Source organism: Maniola jurtina, chromosome Z (assembly GCF_905333055.1).
Source record: "Maniola jurtina chromosome Z, ilManJurt1.1, whole genome shotgun sequence".
Classification (NCBI taxonomy): Eukaryota; Metazoa; Arthropoda; class Insecta; order Lepidoptera; family Nymphalidae; genus Maniola; species Maniola jurtina.
This window is the reverse complement of record NC_060058.1, coordinates 6,165,412-6,187,625: the sequence shown is the minus strand read 5'-3', so window position 1 is coordinate 6,187,625 and position 22,214 is coordinate 6,165,412. Positions and strand designations below refer to the sequence as shown.

Sequence of the window (22,214 nt, the reverse complement as noted above, 5' to 3'; positions counted from 1 at the left end):
AGTCAATATTGTTGGTAAGGTAACGTTAAACCATGCCGCTAATTCCTGGGTAGTTTGGCTCGGATCGGCTTCCACCATCTCTTTCAAATCATTGTTATTCACCTGTGTGGGCGGTCTTCCACGTGGTTCGTTCTTCAAATCGAAGTTTCCATCACCGCACTGCACTTTGAGACTCACATCCTTAACGCCGTCTGCAATAGCTTATATCGCCTTAAGCTGCTTTATAAAATGAGGCCCTATATTAGTTTAAAGTTATGAATACGGTTATGCGAATCACTCGTTCTGTCAAGACTAAATTATGCTGACACGGTATATGGGCCTCGTCTATTAAGTAGAATTAAAAAAGTTATTCAACGCGTCCAAAACGCCTGTGCTAGGTTTTGCTTTAACATCCCACCACGCACGCATGTCACTTCCTACATTAACGAGGCAAATCTTCTGAAGATGGAAGCACGTAGGAAGTTACACCTTGCTACTCTACTGTTTGGGGTTCTTAAGCACGGAATTCCAGAATACCTGCGTAAAAAACTAATGTGGTTTGGTGATAAGTCAGCACGCATTACACGTAATTCCTATCTCCTACTGTCTACACCAAAGCATAAAACAGCGGCATTTAAGGGAAGTTTTAAATTTGCGGCCACTAAGTGCTGGAACGATTTACCACCACCATTAAAATTGCCTATGTCCCTTGGAATTTTTAAATTTAAACTAAAAACATATCTTCTTCTACAACAAAAAATTACAACTTAAAATTAATTAGTGTATTAAATATTTGCTTTACTATTTGGATCGGCATAGCATCGTTACAGCACATAAGCCGCACATTAATTATAAATTATTATTAGATTACTTTCATTATTTTTCTTACTTGCCCGGATAATACCGGTATACCTGCCTCTTCTCGTGTTTTAATTTTTTAATATACCTTAATTTTCATATTGCTAGTCTTTTTGTTTTGTTTTAAGTGTTTTGTTTAATCCTTGCTTTATTTTACATATTGTCGAAACTAAATTATTTGTATTTAAGTATCTCATGGTCCGCGGCCTCACTTTTTTAGGCTGCCACATGTGACACATTCATTTTAGTACATTTTAGCTCATAAGTATAATATTATGTAGAATAACTCGATTAGTTTTAAGATACATTGTAGTGTTACAGTGACCTAATAAAAAAGTTTTCTTTCTTTCTTTCTTTTCTTTCATCTCGAAAGCGTTTAAACTAAAATCGCACAGTGCGCTCATTAGCAGTCCCCTCCCCAAACGCAACATTAATATTGCGAGCTGTTTCCTCCGCGTTAGTTTCGCGTCGGAACTCGTATTCAAAAATCACACGAATTTTCGAAGTATCCATCTTTATTGTCTAAGCTGAATAAAAAAAACAACTGAAAGTTGATAATCGAATGTTGCACATTTTTAAAAAGAAGAACTACATAGGTACCGTATGAAAAAAGTTTCACTCAAAAATCTCAAACCATGAAGGTTCTATGTCAATTCGAAGTAGGTACCTATTACAATAAAACGGTAATTTCATACTTTAACCCCTATTATTAGTGTGATCGGAAAATTTTATGACATATGACAATATAGCCTCTAACATACGGAATGGTATAGCTAAGCCAAAGAGAGATCTCATTTATCGAAATTTAATGTGCAGTTTGGCAGTAATAAGTGAATCGATGAGCCGATAAACAAACAAACACGCAACACAACACGTGACAGGTTGTGATGGCAATCAGGGTGGGGACGCCCCGCACACCCACACAATCCATATCTTGATCCATATCATATCTCGATCTATATCTTGTCAATATGTTCAATTGGCAAGATATAGATCAGACTACTACCCAACACATTCTGGAGTGAGTCAAGGCAGTACCTTGGGATCTACCTTGTTCTTGATTATGATTAACGACTTGCCTGACGTCGTAAAAAAGGCAAAATGTTTAATGTTTGCTGACGACCTAAAACTGTTTCTAAGCATAGAGGATGTAAAGGATGTAAACTTACTCCAGCAGGACATAAACAATGTAGTTGTATGGGCAAAGAATAATTTATTGGAATTTAATATTTCTAAATGTAAGATCATGACGCTATCACATAAAACTAACAATATCATCGTGGACTATAAGATATCTGGCGAATCACTTGAAAGGGTTACACAAATCCGAGATCTAGGCTTAACGGTTGATGTGAAACTTAGTTTTAATGACCATATAGATAAAATATGTAAGGAGGCCCATAAGCTTTTAGGATTTGTTATGCGACAGAGTAAGCGTTTCACCAATCCGCTAGTATGTGTTACCTTATTTAATGCTTATGTCCGCAGCAAGTTGGAGTACAACTCTGTAGTCTGGAGCCCACTCAGTGCTAGTCATATACTTACCATTGAGAGGGTCCAGCGAAAATTCGCGCGTGGTTTATACAAAAAAATGTACGGATACTATCCATATCTGTACCCTTCCTTATTCGTCTCGGGTATGGTGGGTCTAGACTCTCTGGAGTTAAGACGAAAGAGAGCTACTCTCATCCATTACTACCTACTTATGAACAATAAGGTGGATAATCCGGACACATTGTCGCGTTGTGCGTTGGCGGTACGGGCGCCGGACAAGCCGCTCCGGTCATGCCGGAAGTGGCCTTTCTTTGCGCTCGAGTCGTCCCGCACGCGGTATGCTCAAAGTGCGCCAACCTCCCGCGCACTTTCTGCGCTAAATCAGTTGATTGCTCAGCACCAGAGCCTAGATTTGTTCAACATTAATATCAATAGTTTTATGTTATGTATAGAATAGTAGTAATAGAAAATATTTGATAATAATTAATTATAATATAATCATTAATCATGACTTGCAATGCGGTTTGGCATTTGCTTGCTGTTAGCATTGTAAGAATCTGAAAATAAATAAATAAATAAAATCCCTGGGCTAATCCGGTGCGGGATAGCGCGGGTGACGTGCGGGAATGCAGAACGTCCCCCGCCTCATACCTCGATTGCCATCTCGACCTGTCTCGTACTATACATAGCTGCCGAAAACTCAGTCCTCCCTTAGTTGGATAAAGAATTGTTTTATTCAAAAATAAAACCATCATAAAGATCCACGAGGGATGACCACGTGCAAATGATAGTAATTATCCTATTGTGTCTGGTGTTATGCTAGAGTGTACAATGTATACAACCAAAATCTAAATACAAAATACCGTACTAATGCTGTAAAAGACAATAAACTAATGCTATTATGCAAATGAAAAAAAAAAGAAATCATAATGGAATACAAGAAACCGCGCTAATGCCATAAAAGGACGATGAATCATCAAAATTTTATTTAGCGGCTAAGACAAATAGCGAGGGTATTGGAATATAACATTGTCAGCCGGTAATAACTGTAAAACTATAAGCCTTTAAGAATATTTAATTCTGAAAAATTATAATTCTAGTCATTATATACAAAATTCAACTCTCCGTTTATTTAAAAAAAACATGGTTTTCCTTATCACAAACAGTAAAATGAAACCTTGAGTATTGAGCTTTACATATTTATAAAAGCTTTTGAAATAAATGTGAAACCCGTGTAAAATTTAAACAGTTAAAAATTTAATTTTTAGAAATTATTAAAAATATAGATCAATGCCACTGCTCTGATAGGCATTGATCTATTCTCTACCGAAATCGCGTTTTACAATCTTTTCAAATTATGAAAATTAAATTGTTCCCTTTCAATGAAAGGGAACAATAGATACCAATGCAGCTATTTGCTCGAGGCAATACTTATTTACTAACTAGCTGATACCCGCAGCTTCGCCTGCGTGGATTTAGGTTTCTAAAAATCCCATGGGAACTTTTGATTTTTCAGGACAAAAGTAGCCTATCCGTAATAGCCCGTCCCCGGGATTCAACGCAATTCTGTACCACGTAAAAACATCTAAACGGATGATCCTTTGAAAATCCCGAGGGATCACCAGGATTTAGGAATGCAATTCCTTACAGCATCATATAAACACAATTTAAAAATATACAAAAAGTTTTAATCTATCTTTAAGAAAAAATAGCGAGTATTAAAAATACCTAGTATTGAGAAGTGATAGTCCCACTACAATTTCAGGTAAAACGTAAATAATCCGATAACAATTGCTAAGCAAACAAGCGTTACGTCCGTTCTCGGAGAGGCCTCGGCCGATACTAATTTCCTAGTTCAATTTACTATTGCTTGTTGCACGGTTTTGCAGTGTGTTTCAAGATTATTTTTTGGAAACAAATATTAATTAAATTTAGATTTTTTTTCTGTTTATATTACAAATATGTTCTTCTTTAATGAGTACTTAGTTTTATTTATAAATGAAGAAAAATAACCCACCTAAATGACAGTTTTATGTGTCTGTAGTTTTATGAAATTATGACTTTTTTGTTTGAATTTTTATAATGTAAAAAATGCCAACCGAAAGATTTGGTTCTGTCATCTTATTAGTTCAGGACCTTTTCTTTGGTAAATATATCTCTTTGTGAGAATCGACCTAGTAACTTTTGATGTAGTGGACGTCAAAGATGACACAAAATCCAAAATTCAGTAATAGTCTTTTGGTATTTTAGGCAATAAAAGATAAACTATGAATAAATTGCAAAATGTTGTCTGTCAATTTAATAAAACAGAAAATATTCTACAAAGTAGTATATACATGTTTTATATAAATGCATTGTTTAATAAAATATAGGGGGGCAAAATGGCTTAAAAATAGCTCATACCGGTTCAACAGTCTTAACGCCTGCTTCTATCCAAAAACTACATATCCTGCTGTAGTAGGTAATAAGACACTGTTTGTTTTTCCAGATACCTGCTGGAGTTGCTCCAGTCGTATGAACACTCAAGGGAAACAAACCATGACTATACCCTGCCGCCGGTACTAAATGGCGCAAACCGCTGGAGAATTCAGTCTCATGTTCAGCTATCGCCACTTCCCTCATCAGGGTAAATATTGACATTGATTATTATAATAATGTTTTCCATTCAGAATTTTTCTTCATACTTTTCTTTTTATTTTAATTTATTCAGATACAAGTTAACCCTTAATTGCAATCTCACCTGGTGGTAAGTGATGACGCAGTCTAAGATGGATGCGGGCTAACCCGGAAGCCCCTTGAAATATCTCTATTTTAGGCCAAATTTTTAGGCTATTTCTAGCGTAAATAAACCATGTTTAAACGACAAAATTCAATCACTAACGGCTTTAAGGCAAACTTTTAAAGGTTAATAATAATAATTTTAAGGCCTCCTCTCAGAATGAGAAGGGTTTTGGCTATAGTCTGCCACGCTGGCCTAGTGCGGATTGGCACTGTTTTCTTTATAGGCTTCTATCAAAAGGCATTTGTCCTCTGTCCAATCACTCATGATAAATTCCAATCCAATTGCTCGTTAATTACGTAAATGCTCGAGAAGAAGGGACTAAAGTGCCGGACGATTCCTGGTTTGTGTATGTAATGTGTACATTGGACTTTATTCTAATTTTAGTGACGAACAAAGCGAACCTGAACAAAGCCGGAGCTCCCTTTCGCCACGTCCCGGCAGCAGTGGTGGTAAGTTCATTAAGAAAAATATGACAACATATCATTTATATTTTCGCATATTTGAATTGATCCCAAGAGATCAAAATCGATACTAACTCTGAAAATATCAGTTATAGTTATTGTTTATTTTTTAATAGTTATTTTATTCTCATATTGTTCCTAATTAGTAGTAGGAAGTTGCTCAAGTTGTTTTTGTTGTAGTTTCTTGCATTTTTAAATATTTTTAAAAGTTTTCAATTACGAAGGTTCTTAGTTAAAATTACTGAATAAATTTTTAATGATTAGATTTGAATAAGGCTTGTTCAATCAATTATACAAATCATTTAGTACGATACCCAAAAATCGTTTAGAACCACGTTTTAAAAGTTTTTCTTCTTCGTTTTGGTTCTGAACGGGTTATAAGTTCCATAAAAACCATCAGAAAATACCTGTTCGAAATGTGTTTTTTTTTAGATTTTTTGTTTTAAACATTAGTTTTGTTTAAGAAACACTCAATTTTTTTTTTTAAATACTGTATGGTAAGTTGTAGCAATACAAGTCCTAATGCCTGAAATATAAGGTCTTTCATTCATGCATTATAGCGCTTTTTAAAAGAACAAAACATGCACGCTGAATTGAGACGCTCTTCTTTTTGCTTTTGCATTTTATTTCAAAACAATAAATACAATAATTTTAATGTTTCAAGTAGTTTGTGGGTTTTTAATCTAAAATCCTCATGAAATTGAAACGTGATTCGATACGATTTCCTATATAGAAAAAAATACGAAAACTGTTCGAAATATATAGTTTTTTTTTAGTTTTACTTAGAAACGGTAAATTAATTTTTAATACAGTTGCTCAAAAAGTGGCGTATTGCAGGGACTTATAGCGTTCGGGATGTGGGCTATTACATAATCGTGCTTTTTTTTACCTTTCCAGCACTCGTGCGTTTTCTTTCCCAACTGTCAAAATAATGTCTATTAAAAAGAAAAACCAACCATGAAGTTTTTACTAAAAAAATTCATAGAAGTTTTTATGGTTCATTCAAATACGTATTGTATTTCTAAAAAGAAGCTACTAATTTGTTTCAATATCAGGTTTAATGATTTGATTGAATGAGTTTGGTTAGGTTTCATTTCATTTCATCTCATTAAATTTCATTTTCATTTCATATCAATAAAAACTTCTACTGAAGACTTGGCTGTATGGGCATAGTTCCCTTTGCCTACTAGAATGGGTGAAGAAAAAAAAAACTCTGCTTATATTCTACGGTTGGCGCCATTTCTCAGAAATTTTTGCGAGTTGCTTGTAGCACTAAATAAGTAATTTCGACCCTAGTTTTTTTTCTATCATTAACAATAAAGTTCTTTTAAATTAAATTAAATTAAGTTAGTTGAGTTTATTGTGTTTTTATTATTTTATTAAATTGCTTCATTTTTTCGCAACTGTATTAAAAATAGTCGTTCAGTACACGTGCGGAACCGTCATTGCAACTTGTTCCGACTGTCAACCCTCGCCTTCGGCTACGCCTCGGCTCGGGTAGACATTTGTCGGAACTCTTTGCGATGACAGCCTTTCCACACTTGTAATGAAATATACTATTTTCTGTTTAATTATGTGGATAGTAACAAATTGCAAAAATTGTTTGTGTAATTTTTTTTCGTTCATTAATATATTAAGTATTTTATTTTTAAAACGATACTTGATACACTTCAGTGAATACATCCATCCTTCTCACATATTTTGCTCGGTTCTGACCTGTTCACAATGAATTTACTTGAATTATATTTGAAGCGGATACGTCTATTTTGTAGGTCCCGATGCGACCGGAAGTAAGCGCGCCGCCCCGGATGACGAAGATAAAGCACAACCGCCCAGGAAAAGGAGCCGCACAGGCGAAGTGGCTCTTGCACGCCGCGATTCAATAATTGATAGTTTGTTCGGGGGAGTGTTGCGCACACGGGTGCAGTGCATCGTCTGCAACTCCTCCTCGTTGTCGCGTGATGTATTCCGCGATCTGCAGCTTTCGTTCCCGGAGATGCCAGAGGGCCGCCAGCAGCATAGCGTGCAAAGCCTGCTGAACTTCTATTGCTCGGAAGAAAGTCTTACGGGCGATAATCAATATTTGTGCCACGACTGCGGAGGCCTGCGGGACGCAGAGCGGCGAGTTCTTATAGAGGCCTCGCCGAGATATCTAATTCTAGTGCTGAAGCACTTCAAGTGAGTGTCCTAGTTATCCATCCTTATATTTCAATGCTCGTGACTTTCTATCTTCTAAATATATAAAAGGAAATATGACTGACTGACTGAGTGACGAACTGACTGATCTATCTACGATGCCAAGTAAACACCGATCAGGAGTGTAGGTTTATTGAAACTGCCATCCCTTCAAAGTTAGCCCGCTTCCATCTAAGATTGAATTATCACTTACCATTAGGTGAGATCACAACAAGTCAAGTCAACACTAACTTGTAGCAAAATAAAAAAAGAGGATTAACAACTGACCGGAAGCTTTTAATCATTCATTACTAAGATAATATTTCATAATATGATGGCCCCAGATCCTTGTGCATCCTTCTTGACTAAGAGTACACTTAAGTAATAATTTATAAGATTAGTTTAGTTAAGAAGACTTAACGCGCTCTGCAAGGCACGTAGTAACTATTCAATTACCGATTTGGATCGACGTTGCTGAACCAACGCAATCAACGAATGTGCATTGTTGCAATAGAACTTTGAATAGAACCATACCCATATTAACAGTTAGTGTCCGATTTCTGGCCGAAGTCAGGTTCTGGTCTGGTGACAGAACAAAACATGTTTCTAATTAAAACACTACTATTTGGCGCCACTTAGGGGACAGGTTCACCGGACAGTGAAAACCCTTATATTTTGGCCCAGCTGGCAAAACATACATCGTCAAATTGCTTTGATGCGTGAGTTGGTGCCTGCACCGACGTCTTAGTGATGCCGCCTCGTTTTTGGGAACCCTAATTGCAGTACCTTTGTGTTCGGTGTAAAGCTGTTATCCTTTTATTTAGCATTTTCCTTTTTTTTACAAGTTTCCCCAAGATGATTCTCAAAATCAATAATAATCAATAATGATCCCTGATTCTAATTTGAATTTAATTTTTTGTCTAATAATAATGTATATCGCGTCTCTAAAGTATTCCACGAGTTTCTAAAAACTAACAATGACGCTTGTCAACAGGTTTGATGCAAAAACTCAAGAACAAACGAAGTTGATGCACTCTGTGTACTACAATAACAACGTAACTCTGCCAACGATCCGCACGCAGGGCATTCACGCTTCTTATAATTTGTTCGCGGCAGTCGTTCACTCAGGAACAACTCTGGACTTGGGCCACTATTACACTCTCGCTAAAGATAATGATATCTGGCATAAGTATAATGATTGTATTGTGTCGCCTATCGACGAAAGCCATTTGAACAAATTAAGCAGATCAAGTACACCATACATCCTGTTTTACCGCCGGGCTGATGTAGATGAACCGGTGGTGCCGCGCATGGAGGAGCTCCCGCGTACGCTTCAAGATGAAATTACGGCGGAAAATAAAATTCACGCGAAGCAACCGCGAAAAGTGCGACAAGGACGCCAGTGACAATTAAAGTCTGATAAACGCTCCCATTTCGTGATTAATAAGGTGCATCGAGTGAGATAAAAAATCCAATTAATTGTAAGTCGTAGTACATAATTAAACGTAACGCTCGTTTTTTTTGAAAGATGCTATTTATACTTTTGTTCCTGTCGATAGCGGTATATTGACAGTTAAAGACATTTTCGCCGAAAAACAGATTTCAAAACTTTACAGTCATTTTGTCAAAAAATACGTTACTACGAAATACGTTTACTTTATGGTAACAACAATCTAATGCATACTGGCTGTAAGATATTTCTACGATAAGTATGTACATTCGTTAAGTTAGTTTCCTATGAGTTGTTAAATGAAATACGTTTACTTTATGGTAACAACAATCTAATGCATACTGGCTGTAAGATATTTCTACGATAAGTATGTACATTCGTTAAGTTAGTTTCCTATGAGTTGTTAAATGAAATAAGTCTATTTACTTTATAGTAACAACAATCTAATGAATACTGACTGTAAGATACGAATAATTAAACAGATAAGAATAATTTGTACATTCGTTAAGTTAGTTTCCCACGAGTTGTTAAATGAAATACATCTATTTACTTTATAGTAACAATAATCTAATGCACACTGTCTGTATGATATTTCTAAAATAAGTACCTATGTACATTCGCTAAGTTAACTTGTTATGTAATACAGTTTACATGTAATACTATTTACATGTATATACTATTTACTATGTAATAACAATAAATAATGAAATGTTACTGTTATGACAAAATGAATGTAAAAAAATATCTATAACGTCATAACTTCGTGGTAATATAATTTCATGCCATAGTATTTGCTGTAGCGGCAGGATTTTTCCTAAAAGTCGTCGACTTCTCATTATTACTTTCATGACATTAATTGCTGTCTCATATTATATTTAACTCCGGTGTCATGTTTGTTAACTTTCGGCAACTTCAATAATATAACATTTTTTTTTTGAGTAAGGCAATTCTACACTATTTTCGAGATACCATGATTATACGTGACCGTTCAAAATTGGTAGTAATAGTGATGCGACCTAACTAAATCCACGCCATATTTTTTAGTATTGAAGAAGTTAACAAGGACTAGTTGGTATAGGTTAAATGGTTTTTTTGAATCTTTTTTTATATAATTTAACCAATACTTTTTTAATTTTTGTCTGAATGATCTATTCTATAACCTATTATTTTTATCACCCAGATCATGGTCACTTAAAAGTAGTATAAATAAGGGCCGATTTTTCAATCGTCAAATAACTTTGATCTGGGAAATAAATTTGACGTTTGACAGATTTCCTATACAAAAGCTGTCAAACTAAAACGACAAAAAGTGTGAGTGCCGATGTCACGTTTGTTAGCTTGGAAAATCTACATCTGCGCACGCGTACGAAGGAACCAACGCGCGTAATGATTACATAATATGGACTTGTTCACGAGTGGGCTGCGAGCAGTTCGTGTGCATGTTGTAGGTACAAGTCACAGCGCGCACATGACGAACATACAGAAACAGTGACGCGTCCATAGTTGTACGACGCGACGCGCTTGCGTGCACGGTTCGTAGGTATGCGTGCGCAACTGTGGAACTACATTCACATCGCGAATACGCTTCGCGTTTCTCGTGCCACTTCTTAAACAAGTGACAGTGCCTTATACTTTGCAATAAATTAATTATAATTTCTTAAGTACCATAATATTTTAGTCGGTATACAAACTGCGTTGATCGCCTCAATTGTATCTTATAATTGAAAAAAACACTCATGTGTTAATATTGTTGCTATACTTGCGGCATCGTGAAATGTCACCTTTGACGACGTCTGCGGCAACTCATTCTCTCTGATAGTGCGCGACGGGTTGAGATGGCAACCAGTCATTGCCATCTCAGCCTGTCGCGTACTAGCAATAATTTATTACATAGCCTAATTATACTGTTGATTTGTGATGTGATATTTACTAAGGACATAATTTTTAAATGTAATGATTTCTACTTTGTAATGTAATGATTGGTTCTATACGTTACTACAATTACCCGAAAAGTAACTGACGATTGAGTTTGGCATTTGAGTTGCTCATCATAAAACATAAGAAGTCGATGTTCTGCTGCAAAATTGTTTTCTAGAATTAGATAGAATTGATTAATCAATTTGACATAATATGTATTCAACGACATGATTAAACATATTTCTGACATATCTGTATAGACTTACTTACTATATGTATTAATACAATTACTCGAAAACTAGTTAGAAACTAACTGACGAATGAACTTGGCATTTTTAGTTGCATACCAAATTATTCTTTGCACTTACAGATTTCACATTTTTTCTTTATTAAATTGTCATATTTTCTCATCACTGAATGCAATTCAATCTATCCTAAGAATATCGATTAATCAATTTTTTATGATTAGTCTCTTTGATTATATCGCGCAGCGCGCTTAAATTCTTTTTATGACATTCATTCGGTATTGTGTTAAATATATATATATATATATATATATATATATATATATATATATTGAATATATATATATATATATATATATATATATATATTCAAATAAAACCTATAATATCTATTTAAAAAATGGTTTTTTTTTTATTTACCTTGGTTACTAGATATTCCTTGATATTCCTTGACTACGATCTTACCTGGTGATAAGTGAAGATGCAGTCTAAGATAGAAGCATGATGGAAAGTTAACTTGGAAGTAGGTATGCCAGTTTTTATTAAACTCATTCCCCTAACTACTATGTGATATCGACGTACTATAACGCCAAATAACTTGGCGGCTGTCATTGCCGGTAGAGTGGCAACTAGCAAGGACGAAGTCTTTCACCTTCGGTGTCGTACGTCGATAACCCATCCGACCAAATCGCAGGTGATTAACAAATATAAATTCCCAATACTTCATACTAACTAGTGTTTCAGCCGAGCTTAATTCTCAGTGACTCACTATAAAATGAGATTCTTATTTTTCCCAAATCGTTTCATGTGATGTTGTAAACCAAATATCTGATTTTTATCTGATTAGTTGCCTATTTTCAAGTGCACAGTTTAAAGTGTCATGATCAGTTTGTACTAGAAAAAATTGAGAATTAGTAATCAGTAACATTAAATGGCCAAGCCGTCCTTTTTTAACCAAGATTTAGGGTTTGTAAAATCAGAGCTTGTAAGTAGAGTTATTTGTTATTTATTGTTATAAATGTGATATACTCAAGAGCATTTAAAAGCTATATACTTTGGACTTGGGATAGGTCCCATGGGCAGCGCCAATCTAAGCTCAGCTAGGGGCTTGGCTCTACTAGAGATCTCATAACTTTATAACAGTGAAAGCATTATGAACTTGTGAGTTTTGGCAACCTTTTTACATGAAATGTTTTTGGTGGGATTCGTCTTGTCTGATGATGTTCAATAGAATACAATTTTCGAATTTATATCAGATTAGGAAACAGGAAAAGCATCTTACTTTACTTCAACACTTTTATTTAATTAAACTTACTAGTAATAATTAGGTACACATTAATAAACTTTCATATAAAAAGTAGATAACAATTTTTAAAATTATAATCCTACAAGTTTACTGCCCAAATTGTTAAGTTTTTCGCTTGCTGCTCGAGTTATGGATCTGAATATTTTGCCAGGGACCTGTGAATAAATAAAAAATAAAACAATATTCAATTAGCTTAGTGAGACAGGGGATAGATAATAATATGTAATGCAAAAACTCATCAAAATCCAGTTTTGGAAGAAAATATTAGCAAGCATAAGCATTTGTTTTTACAAACAACTAAAGATTGTCAACTTAATTTTACAAGTTTGCAACTTTATAAGTTAATTAAAATCTAGGTACCTAAAGAAAAATTAGTTGGATTTTTACCATGATTCCATTCTTACTATCATTAGTCAAAGATTCCATTCGATCAAAAATTAGAAAGACAGGTGATGGCTGCTGTGGAGGCATTTTGGGAATAAGATTAGGATTTTTTAAATTGTATTCAGGATTTAGTAAAAAGGATCTCTTCTTCCTGACTTACAATCCGTTGTACTCTCAGGTGAGGTTGACATTGTTAAAGAAATACAGACTTACTTCGAGAATTGAATTCACAAAGTTAGAAATTCCTTCTGCGCCATTGACCAGAGCTCTCCCTGTACTTTCGAACTTCTCTCCACTATTTCCGTACTTTTCCTCTTCTTTAATTGTGTCGACTATTGGCTGCGGCTGGAAAAGTAAGAAAAATATCTAAGTATGTAATCGCCTAAGTTACAAAATACTACTGGGAATCAAAAATATTAAGTATGAAATTCGTTGATAACGACATCTATACATATAATTTATTTATTTATTTTATTTAAACAGCTTTATTGCACAAGAAATACAAAGATAATAATAAATGATACAATTTTAGGAATGCAAAGGGCGACCTTATCACTAAAGTGATCTCTTCCAGGTAACCCGTATGTTCGAACCTACAGAACTATAAGACGAGGAGTCGTCGTGCAGCTATATATACAGTTAGGTATACATAAACATACACTCTAATAGGTACATACTATACAATAAATATATATATATATATATATATATATATATATATATATATATATATATAAATATATATAAAACATTAAATCTGTGTAATATAATTAAATAAATAATACATAGTTAAATAAATAGCGTAGTGTACCTAATATACTATGACAGAAACTAAAGATTTATAGTGATAGATAGTGTTTCTTGACACGATTTTTAAAGATTGCCAGTGATTTGGAGCGTCTTATTTCGACCGGAAGTGCATTCCACAGCGAGGCTGCTTTTATAGTGAATGACTCCGCGTAGCCATGCGTATTACATTTAGTCATTTTAAGCTTAAAATTACAGGATTATAATAAAATAAGCTTATAATAAAATACATATAATAAAATTGTAGAAAAGTGGTGTCTGTACAATGGAAATATATAAAAAAAAAGTAGCAGGGGTTGTTATTATATCGATGCTGAACCCGAAATTGTAATTAATTTTTTTTGTCGGTTTGTCTGTGTGTTTGTGCACGCTAATATCAGAAACGGCTTATTCGATTTAGATACGGTTTTCACTAATATATTGTAGTAAGCTTCACTTAACATTTAGTGTTTATTTCATGTCAATCGGTTCATAAATAAAAAAGTTATGTCAATTTAAAGAATCACGCTGCCCGAAAAGTCACTATTCCACGCGAACGAAGTCGCGGGCACAGCTAGTATGAAATATGATTGACAAGAATAGACATGAAAATTAAAAAATCCCACACAAACTATAGCGATCCCTGTAAAACATCTATCTCAGAACGTACTCTTATTTGATAGCCGTGTAGGCAGTACAACTGCAGCATAAATATAGGATGAAGAGCTGGAATCTATACTAATAAATAAAATTGGAGAGTCTGTCTGTAATTTCGAAATAATTACCTCATATTAAGCTCATATGGTTATTTGAACGATACCAGCACTGAATCATATGTTTTTAAAATTTTTGTCTGTCTGTCTGTTTGAAAAGGCTAATCTTCGGAATGGTTGAACCGATTTTGACGGGATTTTCACAGACAAGTAGAGGATTGACCAGGGTGTAACATAGGCTACTTTTTTAACTGACTTTCAAAAAGGGAGTTGTGTTTTTCTGTCTATGTACACCAAAATCTAAAGCATCTGCTAGTTTGGAATATAGTGACTAAGTTTATACCCGGTAAACACAATATCTATTCACAATCGGCAGATCCTAGACCTCATGGTTAAGGTGCACAGTATCACTGCGGCATCAGATTGAAAACTTGGAAGCTGGTGTATGGTGACAAAGATTAAATTTACTGGTAGTCAAATATCCATTCACAATCAGCTGATTATTATTTTTCATGCTTTGGAAGTGTAATTGCAGTATCAGGTTGAGGAGTTGAGACCTGGATTATTTTGACAGAGGTTTGTATCTGGTAGCCAAAAAATTTATTCAACCTTCCATCATATTCTTACATATTTAATTGCAAAAGGTTTTGATAAAAATCTCAAGAAGCATGTGCTTGGCTGCTTGATACAGAAGATGGCGAGCAATTCTAATTTGAGATAGCATGCATTATGAGGAGAATCCTTGCTCTGGAGCCTTAATCATCAGCTCCAGCGCTTGTGTCAGTAACCGTACTGCAAAAAGGATATAGGTACGTAAACACTTTGGTAACTCCAACAAGTTAAAGCAACCACAAGTAATTTAGATACTAGAAGTCGCTGATCATTTAATTACCTACTTGAAAAACTCCAGCAACCACATTTTGTACATTTTCTTTGACCGATAGGATCTTGCTGCCAAGTCCCTCTGTTTCTAATAGAGCTCCGTCGAGATGTGTCACCGATGGTGAGAAGAGGCCACTGCCGTAGTTTACGGAGCCAATCTGAGTAAGATTAATGACAATGTGCGTAAGTTTTAAACATTTAAATGTCTTTGTTAAACATGCAACAAAACCAAAACTCCATGTTATGTCAACATGAAATTGATGTCATGAATACTGGAATACACAGCCATAGAGTAGGATTATATTAGGGTATACACAGCTGTTGGTTTCAGGCATAGAGGCATAGAATCGGCAAAGAGATATTTAGGCAAAGAGTATATAATCACATAGAGATCATACATACTCTTTGATAGAGATGTAGAATAATATGAGGGGACTTCGTCTGTGATGGCGTTTGCTGGCGCGCGTGCTGTGCTTGTTTGGAGTGTTTTTTTTGTTAAGAGTGGCTGGTTTTTGTGTTAGTTGGTGTTTTTGGTGGTGGAACTGACTGGGAAGCGCTCTGAAGGGGCGCCGCGCGTGTGTCAGTGGGCGCCGGCGCAGACGGAGTCCATACTTGTATAAATTCAATAACTTGAAAATATCACAAACTTGACATTGGCTAATCGGAGTAAAGCCAGATTTAAAGAAAAAAAAAAAATATGAGCATAGACTAGAGACCTCTTTAGTCATTCTACGCGGGAAACAAAAGTTGCTGACGGTTATGCACAGTTATTCCTGCCCCCCTCCAACCACATAGAGTTTTCTTGTAAATTCAGCTGTTCACACTCAAAATGAAGACTTATCTATTAATTTTTATAAAATAAATAATAGTTAATTGGAATATGATAAGAGCTGAGCTCCCTTAACACCTAGTTATATAGTTATAACTTGAATTATGTACTCGATAAAGATATAGTTACCAGTGGATTTGAATTAGTTTTGCTGCCTAGAACAATTGTGACAGGTTTTTCGTCGCTCTTTTGGTAACTATTTTGAGATCCAGGATAATTTTCTGGTTCCGGGGCTTCAGTTCTTGTCGTAGTGGAACCGGACTGCGGTTCGTAGACTGGTAAGTCAATGCGAACTGGGTCGTCCACGGGTGCTGATATAACAACACCCAGAACGCCAAGAAGGAAGTAGAACGTGCGTATCATTCTGAAAATAATAAGTAGTTACCTAGTTTATCAATGCAAGTACTTATGTAGGTATAGGACTGACGCTTTCATCACACGGGTGGGCTTACTGTTCTATGACCTAATACACACACACACACACACACACACACACACACACACACACACACACATAGTTATAAATTCATAATTGCTACAAGAACTTACAACTATAAAATAATTCTTGCTTTTGGTTTATATTATGCAATACTAGGGTTCCGAGGGCCCCGTAGCTTGGAAAATTATATTAATAGTTATTGGTCAAATTAATCTACTATTTCAATAGCAATAAATAAATACTTATCCGTTTAACCCTTAATAAGGCGCGAGCCTGTGTAATAGTAAACTTTAATCTGAAAGCCCAAAACTATGTTTCCAATAAAGAAAACATTTAATAGTGATTTTTTGTTAACCGTTCGTTAGAGACTATTTTATTTTGTTTAACTACCTTTATCTATGAAGTGGGTATATTAAATTTAAAAAATTACAAAATAAACATGTACCTGCAGTAAAGAGACACAACAAACCGCACGTACAAAATGAAGACGTAATAGTACTCACTTGAAAGCCACAAAGTCGGTCGTCGACTAGATGGACCTGACCGCGTATGCTCAAGACTTCGACTTTCACGTCTTACGTCACAGAGCCTTGGAACTACAGTGTAGCATATGCATAGCACGAGAGTCCATAGGCAATTATAGGAGGTGTTTGAAAGAAGCGTAAGTTGGTATAGTGGTCTTTCTGCCCTGCTTGATAATAACAAAATAAACTTGCTAGCAGTTTTACTGGTCCATGGTAGGTTATCTTTGGATAGCATACCAGATATTTCAGCCTGCCATCAGTCATTTATGAAGAACCTTTAACAACTTTCCGATGGCTCTTATGCGCGCGCCACTAGGCAAGGGTCTCGACATATTACAAAACTATTTTGGTTACTATTCGGACGAGCACTAAAACTCTGCTTCTGTAAAGTTACATTATAGTTACTTAATCTGTTCAATTGTTTGTGCGAACACCGTTATACTATAACTACTAAACTTTTTGTTTCGTCTTTAAATACCAATATTTCACAGATAGTAAAGCGACAGATAAAGCTCTGCAGACACATTAATTTGAGTTGTGGTGCGTTGCACTTCCTACGCAATCTGGCGTGACGGCGGAAAACCGTTCTGTCGTCCATTATCTGAAACTTTTTTAACAGCAGTTGCTAATAAGCACTCCTTTTGATGACCTGCCTAGTGCAGTCATGGTGAACGCTGTGGTCTTAATAAGCGGAAGGTTCTGGGTTCGATTCCCTGCAGGGGCAATTTGGGATTTTGTAATTTATAAATTACTAGAGGATGCCCGCGGGTTCGCCCGCGTAGATTTCGATTTTTTTAAATCCTGTAGGAAGTCTTTGATTTTCCGGGACTAAAAGTAGCCTATGTCCTTCCCCGGGATGTACCCCAAATCTGTACCAAATTTCATTAAAATCGGTTCAGTGGTTGGGCTGTGAAAACCTAGCAGGCAGACAGACAGACAGACACACTTTCGCATTTATAATATTAATACAGTATGGATTTCTGATGTAGTCTGGTCTGGAGGCTTCGGCAGTAGTTAGCGTTCCGGTATGTCGCCGCTTAGAAACCGATCTGGGGTAATACGAATTACCATTATGATTTACAACTAACTATATTTTAATAGATTAGGTACCTACCTACCTTTCTGTCAGACCAGTAATTAGGCAGGTATGTCTACTTAGATTAATATTAGTTAATAAATTACTATTAGCCTGCATCATTAGGAAAATTACCTATTACATACATTGTTAGTATTAGGTAGGTATAAGTACATTACTATCATTTTATTCAGAAAGTAATAATACAGATTTTCACAAATATTAAAAATACTTAAATATAAAAATTATAAAACAAAAATATCATCCAAATCACTGTAACGAGGCAGGGTGCCCAGAACGCTGGCTGCGTTACCTCGTTGAATGGCCAGACTAATATGCTGACCAAGGTAACTGCCAGATTTCCGGTCACCCGTGGACTCCACAAGACGGGATGACAGGTCCTTATAAAAGGATCTGGCATCCTCGCCCCACGAACCCATGGTCTCCACTCCAAAAGGCACAAATATGAAATTATTTTCTATATTTTCATATTTGCGTCTCTTGGCCCTTTCCGCCTTAGGAGTGGCTGCCGTTCCGGCCGCCACGGAGGTCACCTGTATGTGAGACAGCGCCAGTGTATCAACCCACGTGGCATCCCATACAAGCGACCTTCCTTGTTTCCACGGGACCACAGTCATACCGTCTGGTCTCTTGCCATCGCTACGTGCCAAACCATTTGGTTCTAATACTGCAGGCACTTTAAGCCGTGACAAGAGACCTACGTATGACTCCGTTCAGGGAAGCATGACGGGAGAAACGACCGGCACTTTTGCAAAGATGTGGCTGCTGAATCCTAGCGCCTATTATAGCTAATTAAAAAACGCGACGCGCGTTGAGTCAAATAACTATAACTTATTTATTTGGTACGGTCTATGTATTTGGTAAAGTTACAAGATGGTCCCAAGTTGCTTGTACTTATCTGCCCGTACTTTCTTTGTTAGGTAACTACGCAGTTAAAACTCTTTCGGAAATGAAATTAAAATGAAAATAACAAACATAGTTATCAAAGACGTCAATTTGGTGACATAACCAGACATAACGGAACATAACGAAGAATATACCTATTATTATAATATTTTTATGGAAAATGTACTAAACTAACCATATCATACTTAATAATTATCGACAAAATTAATATTACATTTTGCATATAGTTAGGTAAAAAATCTTGTCGAGAAAATGAACATTCTGAATGGCGCTTACTTTTCAAAATGTAGCCAAAGAGTTTGGAAAAATTCCTGCTGCTTAGACTCTCTTGTAAAAACGCAGTATTTTTTAAAGAACTATAAAGAAGACAAAGTTTTTGCACAGCCGATGATTGGTCAGCGATTGAAATCTCAATGTTTCAACATAATATCAAGAAAACCTTTCGATTTAGTGTTATGGACACAAATTCGATATCAACAGGGATATCCAAAACTGCATCGCGATATCGAGCATCCCAACTTTGACTACTATAGGAAGGACAAATATAAAGATCTGAAAAGTACAAATTGGCATTCTGGGGATGATAAAAAGGGCTACACAAGTTTGATTGGTTTTGTTGGCCTACTGTGCGGAATGTATGGCGCTAAATCCGAATTAACACATTTTTTGACATCTATGGGCGCAGCTGCAGATGTTCGTGCTCTAGCTTCGATTGAAGTGGATATAGCAAATGTGGCTCCGGGAGCATGTGTTTCGTACAAATGGCGTGGCAAGCCCCTTTTTGTTAAGCATAGAACGCCCGCTGAAATATCAGCAGAGGCGAGCACTCCCCTGTCATCACTTAGGCACCCCGAGACACCGGAACAGCGTACAACAAAACCGGAATGGCTTATTGTTATTGGAATTTGTACACACTTGGGTTGTGTCCCTGTGCCCAACTCAGGTGATTGGGCTGGAGGATTTTATTGCCCTTGCCATGGCAGCCATTATGATAACGTCGGAAGAACGCGGAAAGGGCCGGCTCCGCTCAATTTAGAAGTCCCACCTCATAAGTTTCTTTCTGAGAATCTTGTTTTAGTAGGTTAGGCGTAACTACTAATCCTTCAAAGATTCAAATATTTTTCTTAGGATATACCATAAATCTCCTAATTAATTAAAATATTTTTTAATCTGCCGGTTTTATTAGAGTATGACTCTAAAACAGTCTACTATAGGTAGGTACTAACTAACAAGTGGTAACTACTTAGTCATAGCACAAATTAGTAGTCAAGAGAGCTACATTATAGAGGTCTCATTTTACTACAATACAACACGCCTTAGTGACAGAAGGGCTGGCTCATTTTTTGCGCAACGGATCAGCCTGGCTGTCCAACGTGGAAATGCAGCCAGTATTCTTGGCACCATTCCACGCGGGCATGATTTGTATAGTAATTAGATAAGGCTAGCTTTAAGTTTTATTGTAATATTTTCAATAAAAAAAAAAAAAATACAACACAATAAGTAATGCACACACTAAAGAATATTTAACCACATTTTCGTGTACTAAAAAGGTTTTAACAGATGGAAATAATGTGTCTGTCTAAAGTGGAGTTCTCAAAACTTTACATAACTAAGCCATAAAGATGTGACGTAGCACCATCGTAGCACCCAGTATTAGTAAGACAACGTTATTTTTAAATAATTTCCAGACAGCGATGTATATGTGGACACGATGCGGTGTTTCATAGCAACATGTTCCAACGCCAAGAGCTCGTACTCTACTATAAACGCAGTCTGCTCTGGTGAAGCGAAGAGTGCATGTCATAGTCTTCATAAGCATCAATACGCATTTTATAGTGGTCTGGTCAAGGTCAATTTAATAGTATTTTCATTTAAAAGTCGGTGTGACGGAGTGTGTTTTGAACCCCCGACCCAAAAAGAGGGGTATTATAAATTTGACGTGTGTATCTGTGTATCAGTCTCCTAAACTAATGAACCGATTTTAATTTAGTTTTTTAAAGGTGGCTTGATCGAGAGTGTTCTTTGCTATAATCCAAAAAAATCGGTTCAGCCGTTTGAAAGTTATCAGCTCTTTTATAATAATTACTGTAACCTTCACTTGGTCGGGGATGTTATAAATTTTAATTTACACATAATTTACACTTGTAATATTTCGTCGTAAGTATTTTATTTGACAATATTATACAATCCTTAAAACAAGAGTTATATTTAATTATATTTCCATTACAGTTCATATATAACAGTATAATATAAATTATGTTTTTGCCATTTTGCTAATGATAGGTACTTGTGGGACTGTATCACAAAGAGTATGTAATCACCATAGGTAATCACTACGTTACTGTATCATATCATCTCTCGCTATAGAGTAATATGTTCCTTCGACTGTATAGACTATAATTTATACAGTCCGACAGGGCTCTTTTGGCACTTGGATCTATGATCTATGAACACGTATGGGGGGCGTAGTTGTAGCACAAAGGCTGCCAGCAAATAAAATCTCAAGTTTAGGGAATATCTTGAAAATGTCAATGTTGAAAATCGAGTAAGTTTTATCTTATTTTAACCAAAAGATAAATTAGGAAAGCCGTTTCTGTTTGTACATTGAAAAAGAATCTTATTATCCATTAATAGGCAAGGGACTTGCAACCTATCATGTTTACCTACTCAAATACTATATAATTACCTAGTGTTAAATATAGCTATAAGATGCAGACACATTTAAATGCTGTATAATCATGCGAATATATCGCGAAGTTATGTATATGGAATGACTCTAATATTAAAAAAAAAAAACAGTCAAATTCAGATTTTTTTACTTAGCAACACTATATACAAGGGGGAAGCATGCATATATGCACTTCACAAGATGGTGGCGTTAGTTCCAATTTTAGCCACGCGCCAATAGAGCCTTGTCGAACTATATTTTTTAGGCCTTAAAAGAGTGATATCCAGGGCCGTTAAATAAATTAAAAAAAAAGTATAATA

The 22,214-nt window shown here is 35.7% G+C and overlaps 3 protein-coding genes and 1 long non-coding RNA gene across 4 annotated transcripts in view; 3 read left to right on the top strand and 1 right to left on the bottom strand.

Annotated features, from left to right (window-relative positions):
• Positions 1-11,647, top strand: part of LOC123880645 (ubiquitin carboxyl-terminal hydrolase 38) — a 37,056-nt gene extending 25,409 nt beyond the window's left edge. Inside the window, exons 9-12 of the mRNA XM_045928874.1 lie at positions 4,820-4,957; positions 5,498-5,562; positions 7,347-7,752; positions 8,744-11,647. Coding sequence (XP_045784830.1) covers positions 4,820-4,957; positions 5,498-5,562; positions 7,347-7,752; positions 8,744-9,155 — 1,021 coding nt within the window. The 3' untranslated portion in view covers positions 9,156-11,647. The remainder of the gene's footprint in view (positions 1-4,819; positions 4,958-5,497; positions 5,563-7,346; positions 7,753-8,743) is intronic.
• Positions 11,648-12,164: 517 nt separating this feature from the next.
• On the top strand, positions 12,165-22,051 carry LOC123880681. Its single transcript, XR_006799315.1, has 3 exons — positions 12,165-12,176; positions 16,381-16,385; positions 21,984-22,051. It is a non-coding gene; the product is annotated as an uncharacterized LOC123880681 (long non-coding RNA).
• On the bottom strand, positions 12,689-17,294 carry LOC123880670. Its single transcript, XM_045928915.1, has 5 exons — positions 17,204-17,294; positions 16,391-16,625; positions 15,447-15,590; positions 13,265-13,396; positions 12,689-12,822 (listed from the first exon to the last, which is right to left on the bottom strand). The coding sequence occupies exons 2-5, from the start codon at positions 16,622-16,624 to the stop codon at positions 12,739-12,741; spliced, it is 594 nt and encodes a 197-aa protein (XP_045784871.1). The 5' UTR covers position 16,625; positions 17,204-17,294; the 3' UTR covers positions 12,689-12,738.
• On the top strand, positions 19,321-20,395 carry LOC123880662 (cytochrome b-c1 complex subunit Rieske, mitochondrial-like). The gene has a single exon (XM_045928904.1). The coding sequence runs from the start codon at positions 19,479-19,481 to the stop codon at positions 20,310-20,312; it is 834 nt and encodes a 277-aa protein (XP_045784860.1). The 5' UTR covers positions 19,321-19,478; the 3' UTR covers positions 20,313-20,395.
• Positions 22,052-22,214: the final 163 nt, after the last annotated feature.